At 38.8% G+C, this 22479-nt stretch overlaps 1 protein-coding gene across 1 annotated transcript; it reads right to left on the bottom strand.

Annotated features, from left to right (window-relative positions):
• Positions 1-201: 201 nt before the first annotated feature.
• Positions 202-21793, bottom strand: srebf2 (sterol regulatory element binding transcription factor 2). The gene is made up of 20 exons (XM_077557610.1): positions 21498-21793; positions 14620-14906; positions 14074-14221; positions 13796-13935; positions 13580-13699; positions 13033-13281; positions 12132-12246; positions 11920-12062; positions 11612-11810; positions 11333-11508; positions 8638-8887; positions 8077-8246; positions 7831-8002; positions 6736-6853; positions 6537-6643; positions 6285-6417; positions 3902-4073; positions 2316-2492; positions 2078-2189; positions 202-1982 (listed from the first exon to the last, which is right to left on the bottom strand). The coding sequence occupies exons 1-20, from the start codon at positions 21586-21588 to the stop codon at positions 1780-1782; spliced, it is 3282 nt and encodes a 1093-aa protein (XP_077413736.1). The 5' UTR covers positions 21589-21793; the 3' UTR covers positions 202-1779.
• Positions 21794-22479: the final 686 nt, after the last annotated feature.

The raw sequence follows: 22479 nt of genomic DNA, 5'->3' as shown, positions 1-22479 counted from the left end.
AAGAGACTGAAACGTTAAACAGTTGTTCAAATCAAGTTCATTTAAAAGTTACAGAGTAAGAATTACATAGTAAAAATTAATGCTAAAGCTGTACTTTTATCTCCCTCCCACATTTAGATACACAGATGAGTAAGGGGCCACTCAAACATAAACAAATTGTCAAATATATTTTTATTTTTGTAGGAAAAAAAGGAGTCCAACAACCATCAAATTATGTTTTATTATAAAAACACCAACATCAAAAGAGCAAATAAGAATGAAAAGTGGAAAGTAAAAAGCACAATGGGGAAAAGAAAAACTAACAAAAAATATGTAACAACGATAACAGTAATAAACCAAGCCTATCCCAAGGCAAAATGAGCACTGCTCTGTTCTTTGCGCATTTAAGAAAGAGAATGATCTGCCTGGTTTGACCTGTAAAAGAATTTCCTGAAAGTTTCTACAAGCATAAATTGTGTTTGCGTCTCTATTCTAAAATGATGCATTTGCAGTGTATACAGAATAAAGGGAAACACTAAGCAACCACACCAATCTAAAACGCTTGTTCTGTTTTAAATTCTTCACATTGAAATATATTACACACACAAAAAGGTTGACTTTCCTCCCCCCCAGCAAAGCATGAATCTGTAGAGTACATAATTTAAATAAGGTACAAAAGCAGGAATGACAGAAGTGACTCGTGAAGCAAAAATAAAAAATTAAAAAGCAAACTGCTTTTAACAATTTCTAGCACCATTTTAAATGATGCGATAAAAATATTTGTTTAAAATCAAGGGTGTTTTGTCTGAAAGATTAAAAAATTTAGACAAGTCGTTTGAGAAATGAAAATTCAACTGTATCACTGCACAAACACTTATCTTACTCGCGGGTGATTCTTTTTCTTTTTTTTTGTATAATGGATTACTTTTTAAAACGACAGCTAAAAATGATTTGTTGGCCCAGCCATTAGACTAACCTGATAAATAACGATTGTCAGTAATGTCGTCTTCAACGTAGGTTATCCTTGAACTAATAGCCAAAAGCATACTGTTTAATCTACTTTTAAATGTTAAATCTGTATTTACAACCAAAATACAAACCGTTAATATTCAATGCATTTTACGTGTACATGTATGTATGTGTATGAGTCTGTGTAAGTAGGCGTTAGTAACAAACCCACCATATTAACAACAGCCTGCCTTTGTAGTCGCAACATTTTGGGAAAAAAAAACACCTGTGTGCGATTTACTGAAAGCTGCACATTCTCTTACTTCCAATTCCGAATAACCGACCTGGTGCTTGGGTAGTTAGTTTTTTCCCCACAGTATAATGCACTGTGAATGAGGTAGATAAGAAGTGACTACTTATTACTGAAAGTAAACCAGTCTGTCTTCATGTGTATGCATTTGACAGTCCTAGCAAATGAAGCTGGCCAACAGATTCAGAGGTTACAAAGTGCTGATTATTGGGCAGCTTGGCATTAAACAGCTAAACGATGCACCTCTGCTACTGCATGAATTTGAACAATTCTTCATACACAGGTCCCTTTCTCTTTGGAAGCCCATTACACCTGATATTCCTATTTTGCATGGTAATTATGAAGCAGTGAGCCAACTTTGTACCGTGAATGACAAAAGGCGGCCAGATTGTTCTAAAGCTGAGCATTGAAGAAATGGTGATATAGGCTTAAAAATACATGGGCGCACATAAATGATTGACTCTTATCACTTCTCTACTGTAAGTTAATAAGTTCAATCAACCGTAGCCTTCGCGATGTTGCATGTGTGTGTATGTGTGTGTTCAGGATGCAACGACTGTTGTGCCGCCGCTCAGGTGCAACAGGATCTGCTGACAATCTTGCAGGGAGCGACGATCTCCCACCCGCTCCAGCGTGCGTTTGGCCTCGGCCAGCAGGTGGGCGCGATGCCCGGGTGGGGTTAACAGGGGCATGGGCAGGTGGCCGCAGGCCAGCAGGATGGCATGTGCCTGCTCCCTCTCACCCTCTGACAGGAGCAAGGGGGAGGAAAAGTAGAGATCAGTATGAACAAAGGAAGGGCCTGCCGATTCTGTACCAAAGCAACCTTGGCGTATTTTCCACCTGCAGTGTGGAGGCCGTGCGTCCTGCGTCGCAGGTTGTGATCCAGCAGCTGGTGTGTCCTTGTGGGACTGGCTCCGGCCATCAGCCTCACCGTAGTCTCATGAAGGAACACCTAACAAAAAAGGAGACACAGCCGTGGTTTAACTACAGTCACCAGGTGTAAAAACAGATGGAGCTGATAAAAGTAGGGAATGGGAATCTCCTGTTATTCGGATTAATCAAATTATTTTGACTTGACCTTATGATGGGCCTGTCTGTAGCACTGCGTGAGCTTTCTGAGGGCACTGAGGTCACTTTGAAAACCAGCCAACTGAGATGCAGATGCTGGGCCAGGTTCCCCATTTGTGCTGCTTCCTCGCTGCCATAAACTGGTCCTCAAGGTCAGTAAAAGGTCACATACCAACAGCTCCATCGCCTTGGGTGATAAAGAAACACACAGTGAAAAACTACTACTATTCAATAACTACTAAGAAACTGGTATCATTTAAAAAAAGGTAACACTTTATAATAACTATCTGTTATAACTAGTTTATAGATCATTAGTAAACTGTTAGTTAATGAATTATTAATGGTTGTTTAACAATTTGCTAAGAATTTAAAATGATGCTTATAGATAGTTAATATATCACTAATAAACTGTTAGGTAATGAGTTAGGGTTAGAGAAATAAAAAAATAACTATACCTATTAAATAAGTAATAAATATAATAATAATAATAAACAAGCTATAAATTACTAGTGACTTGTTGAGTATCAGTAAAAGCTTAAATAGGTTATTGAAACATAATAATAATAATAATAATTATTATACATTATTAAGTTGCAACTATTCCTCATAAACGGTTAGTAAATAACTCATTTACAGTTTACTAATGATCTATTAACTAGTTATAACAGAGATAGCTATTATAAAGTGTTACCAAAAAAAGGAATATTCAGAATGTTATTTAATATCTTCTACTGCCTAATAATTTTTTTGAATTAACAAAACTAAAGAAATGAAAGTTTCCTGTTTCACCATATATGATGCCGATCTATGATACATTTAAGTTACTTATGCAAGTCAATATTTTTATTTAATTATTTATTATTCAGCAATGTACTTTCAATTAAAAAAACATCAAATTTTTATGCTGTCGGCAGCTACTCAAATGTAACTAAAAAGTAACTTATAATCTAATTTAGTTACTTTTAAAATCAAATAACCACCAAAGTAATTAAGTTTCTTTTTCAAGGTAGCTGTGGCAACAATGGTCCAAATCAAAGCAAAGAACTTTCATTGTAGTTTCTTAAACGCAACAATTTTTCCAGAACCAATTTCAGATTGAGTTATTTTCATCCATTTATTTATCCACCACTATCATTGCTATCTCACATAAACGTATTCAGACAAATTCTGTTGCATGAACAGCAACAGGTACATTGTACCTTCTTCAATCTAGTGGAAGATAATTTAATTGTCATGCCTGTTCTTATAAATCACTTGCGTAAATAATTACACAAATATGCATTATTTGCATCCAATAAATAACTTTTGGACCAATGCAGTGAAAATGTCTCACAACACTAGCAAGTGCACGGTGGCTGGTGTAGGAGCAGCGTGCAGACGTGGGAGGCCTCTGTAATGCACTGCAGATGCGTTGCACTTGACTTGAAGATCATGCAATGCAACTACAATGCACCACAGCCATCTCCTGCCATCTCTACTGCAGATCAAACACGCTACGGCAACATCCACCTATGCCAAATCTAAAGCATTCTAACCACAAAGCCAATAAAAACTCCAAAGGAGATTGTTTGAAGAAAATATTGATTTGCTCTGTACTTTGTTTAAGCCATCGCTAGGCTGCCCAAGAGGCACGGAGATGCTGGAGCGCAGGTAGCTGCTGGCTTGGTCACAACGGGACAGGCAGGCTGCCGTTCCCTCTCCCTTTAGAGGTGACAGACTCATCTGGACTGACTTGCAGAGTGACTGCACAGCTTTGGGCAGAGGGTGGCTGAAATCCAAAGGACACAGACAATTCAAATGAGTGCAGTGAACCACTGTTTATACCTTCCAGACTTATCTATAATAGGGGGAAACCTGAGCTTTTGAGAGACCGTATATATAAACTTTTTTTTTTATTTTAGTTTTACCCTCCCATACACTTTAATTAAACACATGCAATTGATTAAAACAAATTATAATAGTTTCTGTGTGTTAGATGTAAAATGGGTGGATTAAGCTACATGCTAATCTCTGTGTGAGAGTCTGGGTGATGTGACCATGCTTGCAACTCAAAACAATTGTATTTGAAACTAGAAAATGCAATTTCTGGAGAAATTGCCAGTGAAGGCTGTAAGGCTGAATGAAAACCTGTGTAATAGATGGAAGAGGTCATGGCATGAAATGGTGGAATATATTGAAGTTGGGATGAAGTAAATGTGAAATGTAGAATCTTTCATTAAGAATGAGTGGGGAAAAGTAGGGTACAAAATGGAGAATTGTGGCTAAGGCGTGAATCCTGGCAATGAAAAAAAATAAAGCGCCCATGGCGTGAATATTAGGAATAGTTTGAAATTGGAACGGAGTGAATGGGATGAAAAATGTGGAAGTAAATGTGAAATGTAGAATCTCCCATTAGGAATGAGTGGGGAAAAATAGGGTACAAAATCAGGAATTGTGGGTAAGGCATGAATATTTGGAATAAGAAAAATACACACTAGAATGGCATAAATTTTTGGAATATGTTAAAATTGGAATGAGGAGAATCGGATGAATTACGTGGAAGTAGATAGATGCCGAAAAAGTGGGAAGTTTGAAGTATAGTAATAACATATGTGTGAAGGCCTTCACACAATTATATTTCCCTACTGAAACGAATGGAAAAACTATTATTATTAACCAGTCTGGGTTGTCTCTGTTGATAGAAATGCTATACCCTGGAGAACCCACGGGGTCACATTTGGCCCCTATAAATTCTGCTACTCAAATAACAAAGACCTTTTTTGGGGGGTTCTCCAGGGTTAATATGCGCCAGCTCCAACTCCCTAAACCAAAAACACCAGCAAAAAATGATCCCCCCCCCCAATATTGCATTGTAGAGCACTGTACCTTATAAAACATATAGTGATTACATAATTAAGCAGAATGTAAAGACTTTAAAGAAGTTTGTGCATCCTGATTTTGTGCTTTAATTCAATAATGCCTTTGCAGGGGATAAAGAATATATGTCAGCGATGAGTATTACATTGTTGGTCTGCAAGTGCTGCTACCATTTCTTGTACTAAATTATTATTATTAAATTATGATGAAAAAAAATATTTCATGTAATATTGGTAATGTGTTATGCGTTTCTGTAAAGCATTTTGTGACAGCTACGGTTACTGTTTGAAAGCGCTATATAAATAAAGATGGCTTGACCATTTGCGCTTGAATGTAACTTGTTTAAACATTTACAACTCCTGCTAAAGTCAATGCTAGTTTCTTTAGCTTGTCTGTGATATTTCCTATTATGTGTTAGCATCAGGCTGGCGGACTTATTCATAAAGCAAAGTTAAATACACAATGTGTAATTCTCTTGGTTTCAAGTTTAGTTTGACAGTAACGTCAACTGGGAATGGCAATAAACCAGCACTTGCAGTAATTTCTGGACTATAAGCCGCACCTGACTATAAACTGCGCTAGCTAAATTTGGGGAATACTGGAGTTTGTTACATATAGAAGCCACACCCGACTGTAAGCCGCAGGTGTTTTAATGTTACCGCGACTTTCATTTCCATAATGAGAGCGCAAATTTTCTTGTTCTGTCTCTCCTACTGTATTTGTGCTCACTTGGTTTGTTTTGCTCTGCCTGACGCTCTTGTGCTTCCTTTATAGTGCGCCCCCTTGTGATCTGATGGATAAGCTGCACCTCTATTTTTTGAAGAATTGTTCACTCTATGGCAAACTGCTGCTTCTTGGGAAGTTCACTGCCAGCACCTGAATGCATGTATCTCAATTTTGCTCATAAGTCAAAGCAACAACAAAAAAAAGATAAAATAAATCTCTTAAAAATTGAAAGTTGAGTTACCACTGCACACTGTAAAAAACAATAAAATAATTTTAATGTAAAACTTCCATGACAACACACAAATATGTCCCACACAAAAATGACTGCAAACGTACATTTTAATGGACAGTGCACATCCTGGGAACACTTGATGACTTCACAAGACATGGCACTTACTCAAGAGTGTGTCGAGTTCTTGGCATCCGCTCTGCTTCCACCAACAGAGACCTCACAGTGGCATCCTCACCCTGAAGCCAAAAGACGGCAGCCTTTAGGACCACAGCCCACCACCGACTCACTGGATCTCTCACTGCCAGACAACAAGGGAGGAAAAGCCATGTTTTTCTGATTGTGTCTTACTCTTTCATAGACAAATTATAACATTTGAACTTGTCTTGTAGACCAACTACATCCTAAAAGCTACTACACCTGATGTGATGGTGTGATTGGGAGGAGTTGAGAAGGGAGGAGCAGACGGAGAGTCCTCTGTACATTTATTCAACTGTCGCAGGAAGTCCAGGGCACTGGAAAACTCCCTGGAAGAAGGAAGTAGTACGTGCATAATTTAAGAGGAATGCAATTGAAACACCCTCCAGTAAAGCAGTGCTGCTTGTCTCCATCGTCATACCCAGAGCCCGTTTTGTGTTTGCTCGCTTCAGAGTCCCTCTGCGGCTGGATGAGCGTATGAACGGCTCTCTCGAGCAACTTTTTGCAGAAGCAGCGGTGCAACTGGGCAACAGGGTCCGCTAGAAGGGAAACATTTACAGTAACAGAAAAGACAGAATATAGTACGTAGTAATATCAATTGCTTGATGACTAGTGATGCACCGAATATTCTGCCACCAAAAATTAAATAGCCATTTTCGGCATTGGGCCGAAATAAAATGAAATCCCAAAGAATATGGCCGAAATAGGATGTTGTGGTGACGCAAGCAAAAAAAAAACGCTGCAAGCAAGCATCTGTTTGAATTTAACAGCAAACGCAGGAGTGAGTGTCCGCCTTTTCTTCTCGCTGGCTTTTCACCGTGTGAGTTTGCAATGGTCGGTCGCAGCAGCTCCCGGGGTCATTGGGCACACCAGTGGAGAGGGGCGTCGCTTGGTGTACAACATTTAAGTGGGTCGAAAAAAGACAGAACTGCCGTGTACTGCAGTACAGGTGAGCCACTCTTTCTCCCGTGGTGCCTTCCCTTTTTTTTTTTATAGGAGCCCACCGAACGCTTCCACTTTTTCACCAGTATCCCGGTGGCCGTGCTAAATACTTTAGCAAATGCTAGCATTATTGCTATCAACAGTTTTAAACAAGTAAACACTTACCGCTATCTCAGGGTGGCGACAGAACTGTACACGACGCTGTGTGTGACTTTGCAGTCCGATCAGCTGGTGCGAACAAATGTATTTATTTATTTTTAAACGTTGGTGAATATGTGAATTTGGCAATTTTAAGTGCTCCGCACGCATCCGTCCCCGCCTGTGCGAACTACATTGACTATGAAGTGCAATCGCACCACCAGAAAATGCTCAACCCTCGTTTGGTGTTTAATGTACCATTAGCCAACATGTCTGCGGTGTGGGCACATTTCAATTTATATTGTGCTTAGTTAAAATGCCAGTGCTAAATATATGTTTTATAATAATATTAGAATTGTAATTAATTGTAATAAATTTTTCATTTCGGTGCATCCCTATTGATGACTCTTGGAGAGTGAAACTATGTCATTTGTACCTGGATCTCTCAGCGATGTAAACACCCCATCGCTGCCGTCTGACTTCAATGACCAATCACAGGTTAAAAAGAACTGCCTGCCCAATGGGGTGAAGAGCCATCGCAGGCAGTCAGGAATGTGCTTTGCTTCACATTGATTTGCGATGCTCTCCGCACAACTCAGTAAATAACCCTGCGAAAAAGGACAAGTGTAACTTGAAATGGATCCAATTTGAAAAGTAGATTGACAGTCAAGAGTAAACCTACAGGCAGACAGGCGAGATGGAGACCCAGTACAGCGCGCATCGCTGCGGCTGCAGTGACGTAGATCTCGGTAAGTTGAGTGGGGGCCATCTTTGTTTGGGCGCTCTCGCTGAGGTTGACCGCATTCAGAGACAGAGACAGGGCCCACAAGCTGCTTCGCTGAGGCAGCTTTCCTACAAGGAGGATGAAATCACAAAACATGGAATGGCAGACTGACAAACTGAAGTTGACCAAGCAGCAGCGACAGCAATCACCTCTAAACAGCGCATGGACAAAAGGTACAATGGTGCCTCGAGATATGAATTGCCCAACTTATGAGTTTTAAGACCTCCTGGAAATTGTTAAGCCGAATATAGCAAAATAGATAAATAAATGACAGTCTATGTAGGTACGTCAGACAGTCAATGAGCTGCAACTTTTGCAACAGCTGCACAATCACTAAGATTTTTTCACAATAGGAGTGTGTATTTTCTGTGGTCTGATTTCAATATTTAAAAAAAAAATGTATATTGTGATAATTGATGACTGGAGGTCTTCTCTTAGAATGACCATCCCGACACTTACCTGTGAGTTGCAGCTGGCTCAGACGATGGTACACCAGGGCAGCGTCCTTGGCGCTTGTCCTCGCCTCGTCCCCCTCGTGTTTGCCTCGGATTTGGTGAACCAGCCAGCCAAGAGGGGTCGGGCGATGCAAACAATAGCGAATCAGATTCCAGGACAGCGAGCAGACCAGGTCCAGTTTGGTGGAAGGCAACGCTCTGGTCAAGATGGACAAGGAGGTCTCTAAATTGATCAATGCTGCAGCATAATCGCTCTGTGAGAGAAGGAAAACAGAGGGAAGTTGTTAGAGAAGACAAAATAGGTCGCAACATATTAAACTATGCTTATAAAAAACATATTGGAACTTGCTGCAAGACAAACATGTCAAATTAAACAATTGAAATCCATACTATATATAATATTCAAGTATTGTAGATACAGTATACAAATTGGATGTCTGTTGTTGTACTGTATGGTTCATAGGCTGGTTACAGCAATATGCCAAAAATATTTTGGCTAAACTGTAATCTTTCTGTCAAGGAAAAAGGCAAGGGGAAATACAGAGTTTCCATCTATATTTGAAAAATGTGCAGATGCATATCAAATGTAAATTGGAGAGTTTAATCAAATAAAATGTGTCAAAATCTGTGAGTCAAATTATAATTTTTTTCAACAGTAACAGTGACGAGTGCAATTGCAGATTTTGCATCCATTCATTTTCTGAAATATTTCATCCTAAAAGCCACCGACTAACTTTAATTTTGAGGAGGCCAAGAAGAACATTTAGAGGCGCACTCAATGTGAAATTAGTAAATTTTCTCTCATTTTTTCACTGTATCACTAGTGATAATACTGATAAAATACGGATACAACTCATACATAAAGCCAATTTCATGCCTTCTTTCATCACAACCCTTTCCTCACAAAACAATTTGGACTCATTATCAGGATTTACCTTCTCTGGCAAACTAGATTTTATATTTTAGATATTAAGCACTGGTAGTCCTCTTTGATATTGTTCATCATTTACAAGAGTTATGTGAAACCTATAAATTTGCATGATAACCCCAAAACCCGCCTCTTTTGGCACACAAGTAATATGGCCTTAAAATAAAATCCCTGATGTCCCCCATCCCAAAATTATATTTCCAATTGTAATTTCAAATTCAATACAATTGAATTCTTCCAATACAAAGAAAAATCAAATGACAATAAATATTAAAAACTCTGAATTGGCACATTAAACATAATCCTTTAGGCGTTTTAATAAAATATGCTCAACATTGCAAAAATAAAAACATTGTCTTTATGTTAAATATGTAACAGCTCAACGATCACTGAAAACAACATGAATGAAAGGTTTTGCTTCCAAACAATATTAACCTTTGTCCCCGAAAACGTAAACAAAATCCTACAAAGAGTATTTAGCACTCCTGGTACATGTCAGGTAGGTTGGCTAATTTTAATAAATGACTTAGTTATTGACTTAGAAGTAAAATATATTGCATGCTTTGTCACAATAAAAAGCCTTTTTGATCGGGCACTTAACTCATTTGCTCCCAAAAACGTATAAATAAATACGTTCTATTTTAAATATTACCATGTATTTATACGTTGTTTATGTTGTTTTGTTTTTTTATTATACTGGAGCATACAAAAGGCTTTGATGCAACCTCTGAACTGAAGAGAATTATTGAAGCAATGGTAGTTATTACAAAAACGGCCAGCGGAGGACAGCAGAGTAGAAGAGATCAACCATTGCCATGTTAAGAAAAAAAAGCTCATTTACTCACAATTCTAAATAGATTTGTGAATAATGATGAAACTTAGATATATACCAATGCTAATTGCTGCAAAATGGAAACAGATGATGAAAGAAGAGACTCTAATCTTTCTTTTGGTAGGTTCCATGTTTGTATAGCAATAGAACACAATATTCTGTGGGCCTTGCAAAATCATACCGGGAGCAAAGGGGGTTGCTTCAGTGAAAATGGAAAAATGGAGTGAATGAGTTAAGGAAAGAGACCTAATGCTGCTGTAATGGTTCAACTTCCGGATGCTCTCTTATTGTGAAGTGACATGACCAAAAGTAGTGGTACAAGTGATACAACTGTCACTTGATGAATTAATCATACCTGGTGTACTTCTGTGTAAAAATGGTACGCAGAATTGAACAGAACGCCAGCAAACGTGACTGCTGCAACCACCATCAATGTAGATTAGTGTCAGTATGTGTCTATATACGTAATTGCTTTTGCAATGTATCAACAGGCAACTTTGACAATGTTTGGAGGGATTGACTACTGTGTTACTGGGCTCCTTCTCAAAAGTAAACATAAAATTATTCTGCTCGTGCCATATGCTTCTTAGTGGGAGTTTTGTTGTCGTTCGTGTGTTTATTTTACAAGCTGAGATAATTTGATTTGGGATAATTGCTTTGGTTTCAACAGCCTGATAGTGAGTGGATGAAAATTTTTGGTTTCAAATATTTGGGGCAAATTGCGTGTTCTTAAGAGCAGTCGACTGTACCACACCACAATGACGTTTAGAACGTAGTGTCAACAAGTTTTTCCAGATTCTCCTTTTCTGCAAAATATGTCAGTGCAAATGGCACTGAAGCGGACTGTTTTAATGCTTTTAAAACCGTGAATCAAAAAAAAAGTTTTATAAGACGACAATAACTACAGTAATTTCTGGACAAAATTTTTCTTTTACTCACTCTCTTAAGGTTAACATCAGCTTGTTTCCTGTGCCTCCAGAACGACACCGACTTGGGGGAGTGAAGGGGCGTGATGGGTTCCCAGAGGTAGAGCACCCGCACACAACCCCAAACTGCTCCCAGCCCACTCAGCATCCAAACCATCACCCACGGCAACAGACACCGCAGCCAAGAGGCTAGGATTCAGAAAGAACGCGCACACAGCAGCACTTCTCTGAATTCAAATGCAGATAAATGCCAAACAGAATCCAGCTTCATCACAAAAGCTTGATTTCTCACCAAAATCTTGTGTGGGGCTGGGGAGCCAGACCAGAGTTCGAGAAGACCCGTGCCCTACAGAGGGACTTTCCGAGTTCTCGGAACCCAACAGAGAGGGAAGCGGGTTCAGGGAGAGACAGAAGAAGGTCAGGGCAAAGAGAAGCAGACGAGAACCATCCATCACTCCAACAGAGGAAGGAGAGTCTGGCTCACACTTCATCTGAAACAAAGGATGACATAATGCTAATACTAAATGAAAATGATATATAAAATTATAAACTATATAAAAAATATCCAGAAATGATGGCCTTAAACAGCTTGCATATTACCTGTTCGTGATCTATTATGGGGCTGCTGGGCTCAGAGTAGGGAGAGAATTGGTGAGGGGAAGCTGAGCCCACGTCAGAAGCTGGAGGTGACATCATTGCAATTTCCTCTTTAGGGTCCATATCCTCGGACAGTGTCACTGGCTCTGAGATGAAACAAACATATTAATGACACTGAATTACTATTATACTATACTACAACTATCTACACTTACTGTTCTTCTGGTTTGCCAACTTAAGAGCCAGATTCTCCTGTCGAAGTTTATGGTTGGCCTGTTTCAGGTACTTAATGTAGTCAATGGCTTTACTCAACACTCCTGATTTATGCATCTGAAGGCAAAAATGCAGGTGAGAATCCCATTACCTTTGAAAAGTACACCGCCAAGTCACAATATACTGTATAATGACAATACAAAAACTTTATTAAATAATTTGCCTTTAGAAAGGGTAATATTTAGTTTTGATTGACACTTGAAGTGGTTTTAGCACTGCAGTAATTCTGAATGACAGCCACATCTAATATTTGGCTCAATTAACTCATTTGCTTCTAAAAACGTATTCAAATGTTCTATTTTAAATATTGCTATGGTCCCAAAAACGTATTTATACGTTTTGTAATGTTTTTTTTTTTTTTTATGTTAGAGCATACAGAAGGCTTTGATGGCGCTTCTGATCTGAAGAGGTCGCATAAAGACATAGTAGTTATTACAAAAAAACGGCCAGCAGGTGGCAGCAGAGTATAAGAGATCAACCAGGGCTATGTTGCAAACGAGCTCTTTTACCCACAGTTTTTTGAGATTTGTGAATAATGATGAAACTTAGCTATTTTCTAATGTTAATTACTGCAAAACAGAAACAGATAGAAATATACTATACTAGCAGTAGAACACAATATTCTGTGGGCCTTGCAAAATAAGTCAAAATCCAGTAAAACAGCCGGGAGCAAAGGGGGTTGCTTCACTGAAAATGGGTGGGAGTGAATGAGTTAGTTATACAAGAGAGTAAAAAAACTAAATATCAGGAACAGTTATCACATTTTACAACAGTTTGCTTCTCTCAAAATGAATTAGGAATGACTGTTATTTAAAAAATATGTTATGTTTTTAAATCACTGACCTTGACATCATTGCCTACGACCAAGTCTCTCAGCTCCACGATCTTGTCATTGATGGACGACCGGTACCTTTTTTCAATGATGTTGTGGGTGGTCCTCCTCTCACCCTCTTTGACCACCCCTCCTTGGCACAACCCCAAGGGGCTTTGCTCGACGTTTGTGCAGTGGGAGGAGCCTGACTGTAATTGTTTGATTGTCAGCTTCTCTCCGCTTCCCAGAACAGCCGTCACGAGGTTGCCGCCCATCAGTGCCTACAGACACACAAGCAGCTATTAGTGGCATTGCAAACACTGACAATTCAATAAAGACGGTACTCGGTTGACCACACAAACAATGAACTATTTTGCACAGTACCGTATGAATATGCTGTTGTGCGTCACAAGAAGGCACACTCGGTTAGCGCAGAGCCGACTGTTTTATATTTTTGGCCTAGAAATGCTTTTTATAACAGTATAAATTCTGGTTATGTAGTAAAAACAGAATAGCTAAGAACCCCAGACATTAACAACAGTGGAATTTCATCTTTAGAGTGTATTACAAGTTGGATACCGGGACTTGAAGTGTTGTGTTCTGGAGGGGCGTGGTCAATGTAGTGATCCCCGCTGAGTTTTGCACGGAAGACAGAACCAGGGAATCTGACTTCAAAATATGAGGTTGCGGAACCAAAACCTGGTGAAAAATACCCCCACACCATTTAGAAAAAAAAAATCATCAACAACAGCAGACATTAATATCAATTTAGATAGTAAAAAAATGCTTCTGCACCTGTTGCGGCACAGCATGGACTGTAGTGGGCGCTGGAGAGAGAGTCTGAATGGTCTGACCAGTTGTCAGAAGGCCCTGGTGAATTGTCACTGGTTGGAGTTGGGATGTCGTCATGATGCTCTGAACCTGTGGCTGAAGTACTGCAAGAACATGAGAAATGACAAATGAGTATCGGTACTCAGTGAAGAGCCACATTTCAACTGATTCAATAGAACATTTCAATAACATGGTGATTAAAGTGTTCAAATATAATATTCAAGTTAGCCAATCTTTGTCACCTGGGAAACCAGGAGTCGGGCTCTGGTGGTAGATGAGGGGGCTTTGGATAAAACGAGTCTGCCCAACACTGGGGGCAATCATCACAGTTTGGGCCGTTGGCGTCTGGATGGGGGTTGGAACGAAAGTGTGGACTGGGAATCGCTGGGTCTGCGTCCGCATAGTGAATAAATAAAACAACAAACAAGTTTGATCAAAAACCCTATTCAATCAACACTGATAAATCACCTGTTTATTTTGTTTGGGATGCTGATGACAGACTTAGTACACCGTTTGTATGAATGTGTTTTAAAATGATGGTTAACAGAAAAAAAAAATTGCTTCATAAAGCCTGGCTGGGTGGCTACTGTATACTATTGAATAAACTATACATCAATTGGATTTAGTCGCTGGGAGTTTTGTGTGTGTTTGTCAATCAAATAAAAAACATCTTATCTAGACAGTCTTCACACAGCAACGACGTTATGTGACATAGGACAACAGGCTATCCTTCGCTTGGCCTGGGTGTAAGCGGCACTGCGGTGAGCAAAGTAAGAAATGTGTCAAACCTGAATGGTGGGCTGGGCAATCAGATGGGGCTGAATGGGTTGGCCCACCTGAGGCCGTGGCTGAAGAGGCGGGGGGCTGCGGGTCACCTGGTGCGGTGCTGGAGACGCTGTGTTTGTGGAGGGGGTCTGAGCAAGAGAGGGAGATGGGGGGAGGGACCCGAACCTGGGTGACAATGTCTGAGGGGTTTGGGTAGGTCCAGTGTTCTGATTGGCCGGTCGAGGGGTGGTCATCTGGTCCTCGAACAAGTCGGTTAAGTCCCCCACCTGGTTGACAAACTGGAGCATCTCTGAGGAAAAAGGAACATAGTATAGTATAGTAAAAATGTATATGCCTAAACAGACATCAATATATGCAAAATTAATTAGTATAAGTATAAGGAGAAGGCTCCAGCTCGTCCTCATTCCTTGTGAAGTGAATCGGTTCAGATAATGGATGGATGGATATTAAATAGCATGAAATCATAAAATAAATATAGGAAATATAATATAATAGACTTGATGTATAAGCCATATTTTATTAATAATTGTTATGTTATGTTATATATAAGCATATTACATAATACTGTATATAGTACTGCAATAATTGTCCTTGGCTGACATGATGTTAAAAAAAAATTAAAAATAAATAAAGTAAAATATGGACCCCAAGACAGAATTATTCTGGAAACTGTTTCTATAGGTTGGCTGCGCTGCTATGGGCCTTTTCATCTTCTTTTTTTATTTACCTTGTTTGTTTACATTTAAGAACCTCATGGTTCGTCTTCTATCTGAAAATAGCATAATATGGCATAAACGCACAATCTGTAGTGGTTCAGAATTAGCTGTTAACACTCTGTGCCAAGTCCAAAACTTAATTAAAATATGGAAAAAGTATCAAAACGTGACACAAAAGTATCAAATCAAAGCAAACCTGTATTTTGTGTATTGTTGCACCCTAAAGACTTAATACTTATTAAATAAAAAAACGTTTTGATATTTTCAGAGGTTGAAGTTGACAAGAGTAGAGATGTGCATGTGAATTTTGGTGACAATTCATATAATTTTTTTTTCATATATAGATACATTTAATATATATATATATATACTGTAGTATAATCTGAATTTTATTGACATTCACTTAACATTACTTTTCAGTTATACTTTGACAATAACACCGTTGATGACTTCACATGTCCTTGAGTAAAAGTGAAAAGCATTAGTCAATGATGAGGCAATGAGTGTGTCGCTGTCGATATGGCTGAAGAGTGTCAAAGCTGTTTTTATGGCAGAAAGATAAGACAAGAACAAGCAGCAAATGTTGCAGACTGGCCTTGAAGTGGCACATGCACACACAGACACTGCTTCTTCTGCTCTTGGCCTTGAAAAACCATGTACTGATGGCCCAGACAGACAAGCGGAGCTGTAAAACTGGAATTTCAACGTTGTTAAGTTTGCAGTGCTGATGTGGTTGAAATGTAATTGCCTATTTAAGCTGGGAATTTTCCACCTTTTTCCTGAGTCTCTTTTAACTCATTCACTGCCATTGACGGCTATATAGACGTCAAAAATTCATTTGAACTATTTCTCTTTGTTTCAATTTTTTTTCCACTTTTGTTAACAAGAGTATGAAAACCTAGAAAAAATGTATTGTACATTTAGAACAGATATATAAAATTAGTGATTTATCTTGAGTTAACTAGTGAAGTTATGTGATTAATTACAATTAAAAAAAAAAAATCGCCTGATGCCCCTAACAAAAAAAAGAAAAGGAAAGATTATTAAAAATTAGGGGCGTCAGACGATAATCTTTTTAAATTGCAATTAATCGCACGACTTCAATAGTTAACTATAGATTAATCACAAATTTTATATCCGTTCTAAATGTACAATAAAAAACTTCTTGGTTGTCACACTCAAAAAATTTTTAAACTAATAGAAGTAGTTCTAATGAATTTTTGAAGTCTATAGCCATCAATGGCAGTGAATGAGTTAATAAGATGGTTTCCAAAAATAGGGACGGGCAGGGCGGCATCTGGGGTTTTCACTACAATATTTGTCAATATACTTCGTTACAAGATATAGCTTAGCATGACATTAAGGTTTAACTGAGTATAACATTTATTTAAGTATAACTATAGTGTTTAAAATACAAAATTTGACTTCCGGAGATGTGTGTGTTTTATACTCGCTCGGCTCCTGACACATTTCTATCAATAGCCATTTATACTGAAAATTGTGCAAAATGAAAAGGGACTGACATTAATCTTACTTTGTATTGCTCTAAGCATAGTTTCTTTCTTTCTACCTTTAGTAGAGGAAATTGTGATCGCACACTAATCGTCTGTCATTGTTCCTGAAGAATGACATTTTGACCCAGATTTTGACAATTTGTATTTTATTCAACTATCAATTTTCCTTCAAAAGATGTACCAAACAACTGTTACATAGATATGACTTGTGGGCCCTATCACACAGCCCTGTTTTTAATACAGCTACAAGGAAATTAGATGAACATCCTTGTGCAGCTTTGAAAGAATGAAAGCAACCTGCCGCACTCATCTGGTGACATGACATCATTTATTCATATGAATGTGAATACTGCCATTTATAAACTGTCAGTGAATGTTCAAAAATAATTAGACCTTGCGTGAACATGTGACTGGTTTTAAGTCACATTCATAGGTCATGACGAAAGCCGTTTTGTGTTGATGCTTCCAACTGAGCAAATGACATAATAAAATAATTACGCAACTTTTGAACATGACGTACAGTCTCACTTGCCAAAATAAACTACCAGCAGCATTAACAGAGAAGATGCATAGCTGTTTGGGAAGCGAACACATGACAACATTTAGGTCTAGACATGACCTCATGGTTGAAGACCAAACAAAACTTTAATCCATCAACTTGTCCTATTTTATGTCATAAATACGCATACTCCATTTCATCAGCGTGGAAAGTGTGTGATTAGTTTCTCACGAGTACAGAAATTTCTTTAGAGGGGAACATTTTAGTAGACTGCATTCGTTTTGGTAATAATATATTACTTATTGCTAATAATTTTACAAACTTAAAGGATAATTACAATTAAATTGAAATATTTATCAAAAATAATTACAAAATTATTTTTTTAACAAAATAATTAAGATATTTTTCAGACTATAAGGCGCATCTATAAATTTCCCTATACACTTCAGCTTTACAGACCCTAGATTACGATGGAAGATTTCTAACGCAACATTTTATTTCCAGATTGGGGGGGGGGGGGGATGCATAATGTATTTTTGTAATCAATGGCTTGCATACCACGCAATTAATTGGGACAATGTGTCTCTGCTTTGAAGAAATACAGTAATTGCCCTTTATGCAAGAGACAAGAATTGAACCGATCATTCCAACAAGTCTGCCACCATTAATTCTACTTGGACACCCAAGCACATTTTCTCATGTATTGCAGAAGAACACATTTATGCTGACAGAAGCACAAAACCATGCATGTGTGCACTTCAATGGGTGGCAGACAGTTAAAAAAAACATACAGAACAAGGTCGCTAGGACCACCAGAATCCTGACAAGACAGCACAATGAGGTTCAGTTCTGTGGGTTTTTCGGTGAAAAGAAAAAAGGTTATGTAACTACAGTTCCAAAGAAAGTAATCAGGGAGATATACAGAGGAAAGTGTAGAATCGTGTATTATGGATAAAAGGAAACAAGTGTAAATTTATCTTTAAATAAAATTTTAAAAAATCCTGATTTTGAACACACCCCATCCAGTTCAACATACTCTTAACAAATGCTCCATTGTTTAGGGTATGCTGACCTCGGTGGGGTGTTTTCACCTAAAAATCGGTCTTCCTAATAAGAAAATACTATCCCAAGACTCCACTTGCTGCGATGTGTGGACTGTCCAGGCAGCAACTCACAAGTGCATTAATCATCATTACCATTATAACGCTGTCTCACATTGTGTACGTTCCTCTATAACAGAATAATTGAGCAGAAATACAGTTAAGTAGCACTAAGAGACGAGATAAGAGTCTTTCAGAGCAAGAAGAGGCAGACAAGGTCCTAGATTCAGCTCAAGTAATCGTTGCTCCCGCGGTGCAGAAAGAATAATGTCATGTGCTCTGTTTGTATGCGTTGCTACTCCTTGTGTATTGGAGTAGTTGTTGTCTGAAATTCTACAATTACCATAAAATAATTTGAGTACATCTATCTATGCTGTTATGCATATGCTAGTGTTGGCTATCAAACTCTGGATTAGAAAAATGAGATTAAAAATTGCATTTGAACACAAAATGTTTTATTATCGGTCTATTCACGTGACAGCTTTACGGTTAACTCAAAGTGATAGTTATAAGACAGTCTTCCATTTGTTGGCAGCAATAGAAGACACTAAGGAATACAGTACATTAATGTATGTTTTATTAAATTAAATGCGTTTTAATATATTTAAATGTGCCAAACCCGCGTGGGAGGTGTAAAAGTGTTCCATTTTTTTCCTCTGCTTTTTTTTTTTAACCTTCGTCTTGTGTTAGGGTCGGCAGCGACCTGTTTTTAGGTTTAACATGCATAAAAGAACCATATAAATTAGTTTATTGCATCAAGGCTTTTTGACTTTGTCAGGAACCCCTATTTCAACAAAATAAAACAAAAACAAAGTTTTTTACTATATTCTAAAATGCTCTGGTTGAAATTGTTACATTTGTGTTGTTAGGGTCGGTTTCGACCCAGTTATAAAAATAAGATTATAAAGCAATAATTAGAGCCAAAACTGGATTCATAATTTCACTGCCAGCCAACACACTGACAGCCAGCTCCTCTCCCAATCCTGTGAGCTGTAAGGGATTCTCATTTTGCCGTGTTTTCCAGTACACCTGCACAAAAACAAAACTAACAGAAATGGGCATGTCCTGACATGTAAGGTCAATTCATTCATTTGAAAGGTCATTTGACTTGCAGAGCCTTGCAATTGACTGGCAACCAGTTCAGGGTGTACCCTGCCTACTGCCCGAAGCCAGCTGGGATAGGCTCCAGCAACCCCGCGACCCTTGTGAGGACAAGCGGTAAAGAAAATGGATGGATGGATGGAAGGATGGATTTGACTTGCAGAGTGCACATCTCAAATTTGCAGCATACAAACATGAGAAGTAGATTTTCAGCGACCCAAGTTCTGGATAATCTTTTTGATGAAAATGAGGAAGAGGACACAGTTTCTGAGGAGGAAGACAATGTGGAGTATCAACCAGAAGACACAGACATATCTGATGAGTCTGATGAGGAGGTCACTGGTGGTGAAGCTCCTCCCACTGAAATATTCAAATCCAAAAATGATAAGATCTTTTGGAGCTCAGTACCTCATGATGTACATGGCAGGGCAGCTGCTGCAAATGTCATAAAAATGACCCCTGGAATCACAATTTGCTGTGACAAGAGTCAGTGACATCGGGACATGTTTCGAGCTATTCATGCCATTGTCACTAAAAAGAGTCATCATGGCTATGACAAACGTTGAAGGAAAAAAAGTCCATGACGACATGTGGAAAGACATTGATGAGGAATATCTGGATGCTTACATTGGTGTTCTTCTTCTTGCTGGAGTGTACAGATCCCGCAATGAGGCCACTGATAGTCTCTGGGACGCATCGACAGGCAGAAATATTTTCCGGGCAACAATGTCACTTCAGACCTTTCGAATGATATCAAGAGTCCTCAGATTTGACAACCGAAATAGCAGAGCAATTTCTGACAAGCTTGCCCCCATCAGGGATGTCTGGGAGAGATGGACGCAACTCCTTCCACTGATGTTCAACCCAGGGCCAGAGGTGACAGTCGATAAACGTCTTGTCCCTTACCGAGGAAAACGCCCCTTCCGGCAATACATACCCAGTAAGCCAGGGAAGTACGGCATAAAAATCTGGGCAGCCTGCGATGCAAAAACCAGCTATGCATGGAAACTACAGATTTACACAGGCAAAGCTGCGAGTGGCATTCCTGAGAAAAAACAAGGAAAACGTGTGGTCCTCGATATGACTACTGGACTGCAGGGTCACAATTTCACTTGCTTTTCATTTTGTGTTTATATTAAAGTTCTACTGCTGAAAAAATACTTTTTTGCATTTTTCTTGAAGTAAATATACATGGGTCGAAATCGACCCGTAACACCATAGATGTTACTATAGTCAATAATATTTAAATTAATAAATAAATAAAACAAATTAATTTAAGAGATGTGTTCTAATAGCCCCCAGTAATAGTCAGGTAACACAACAATCTTGTATTTATTTATATGATTCTCTTGGTGTTTATTTTATCATTTTTTTTTAATTGAAATCGAGGGGTATACTGACAAAAAAGGCCCAGAAGCCCACACCAACAACGTTAAAACTAATATTTTCATGGATAAGGAAGACTAACAAGCCAACCAAGAGATGAGAAATGAATTGGATGATATCTACTTGTTTTTAGTGTATTTTACAGCTGATTTAACATAAGAGATGGTAACAGAAAGTTAACACAAGACGAAGGTTAAAACAATTTCATGTGCATGTTCACTCTAATTCATTTCGGTGTTCGGGCGTCTTCAATCATAGTCAAAAAAAATGTTTTTTTTATGAATCTGCATCATTACACATACAGGAGCAGCCGAGAACCTGGAACCATCCGCTCTCCTTTTAATGCATTTTTGAGTAATATTGTAATAACATTGGATGACAGCTCAGGAGTAATGTTGTAAACGACGGGAAAGATCAGTCAGATTTTCTTTTTATTTCATTAAGACTCTATTTCATAAGGATGCTGTACCAGACTGGCAGATCCCATGTTTACCAGACGGAAACCGACCAACAAAAGCTAAATAAACACGTAACACCTTGATTGCCAGTGATACTACAACTCACCATCGATGTCCCCCAGTGTTAATTCATCTCCTAACTCCGCTAAAGTCGGGTCCACGTTTTCCATTGGAGACATGTACTCTCCACAGTCCATACTTGACCGCTGTCACCGACTCGCCTCTCGGTTATGACAGGAGGCTCGAGTGGATGACAAACCGATTTATTTTTTTTATTCAAAAGTGAGAGTCGGATAAACACCTGCGCCTCAAAAGAGGCAGCGGTCTATCAGGTTATACTCATTTACAATTATATTTCCTGTAGACGACGCCATATTGTTTTGCCGTAGTTACGTCATTCACAAATAGACGCGGTGGGCTAAGGCGCCCTCGGATTGGTCCAAACCGATGTGTTGATGTCAGCAGACCAGCCAGGCTTAACCAATGAGAAAGCCGTATTCTTCGTGGCCTGATAGTACGTCATCCATCAGACGCTCCGGTCTCATTTGAATAAACTCCGCCCCTAACGTGCCCTCACTTGACTAGTAGGAAATCACACCCGCCAAATATAGCATTGAAAATACTGGCTCAATGCTTCGTAAATACAGTAGAAATTCTAAAATAGATGCGGGACTCATGGCAGTTTAAAACACTTCCGTCTTCCGCCTACCGATTACATCACGACTGAAAGCGCTTCATCATTAAAAACAAGAACAAAACAACCACTATCCACAGGATCACACACACCACTTCTATTCCTCATTGGAATGCCAATGTTATTTTAAGTAGAACAAATATAATACATGTTTACCTTTGACCAATGGTTCTGAATTACCCTAATAGAAAATGACCTTTTTACAAGAAAAAAGAAAAATCCCATTGTTATTATCTGTAGGCGTGTGTGCGCGTGTGTGTGTGTGTGTGTGTGGTGGTGGGGGTGTAGGGGGGGGGGTGGGGGGTGGTATGACTTTTATGTCTGTGGAGATTTATGCAATGATTCGAGAGGGGAACGGAAAGTTTAAATGTTGTTTTGTATCAGGTGAAACCAA

Source organism: Vanacampus margaritifer, chromosome 2 (assembly GCF_051991255.1).
Source record: "Vanacampus margaritifer isolate UIUO_Vmar chromosome 2, RoL_Vmar_1.0, whole genome shotgun sequence".
NCBI classification, from domain to species: Eukaryota; Metazoa; Chordata; class Actinopteri; order Syngnathiformes; family Syngnathidae; genus Vanacampus; species Vanacampus margaritifer.
This window is presented reverse-complemented; position numbering and strand designations above follow the sequence as displayed.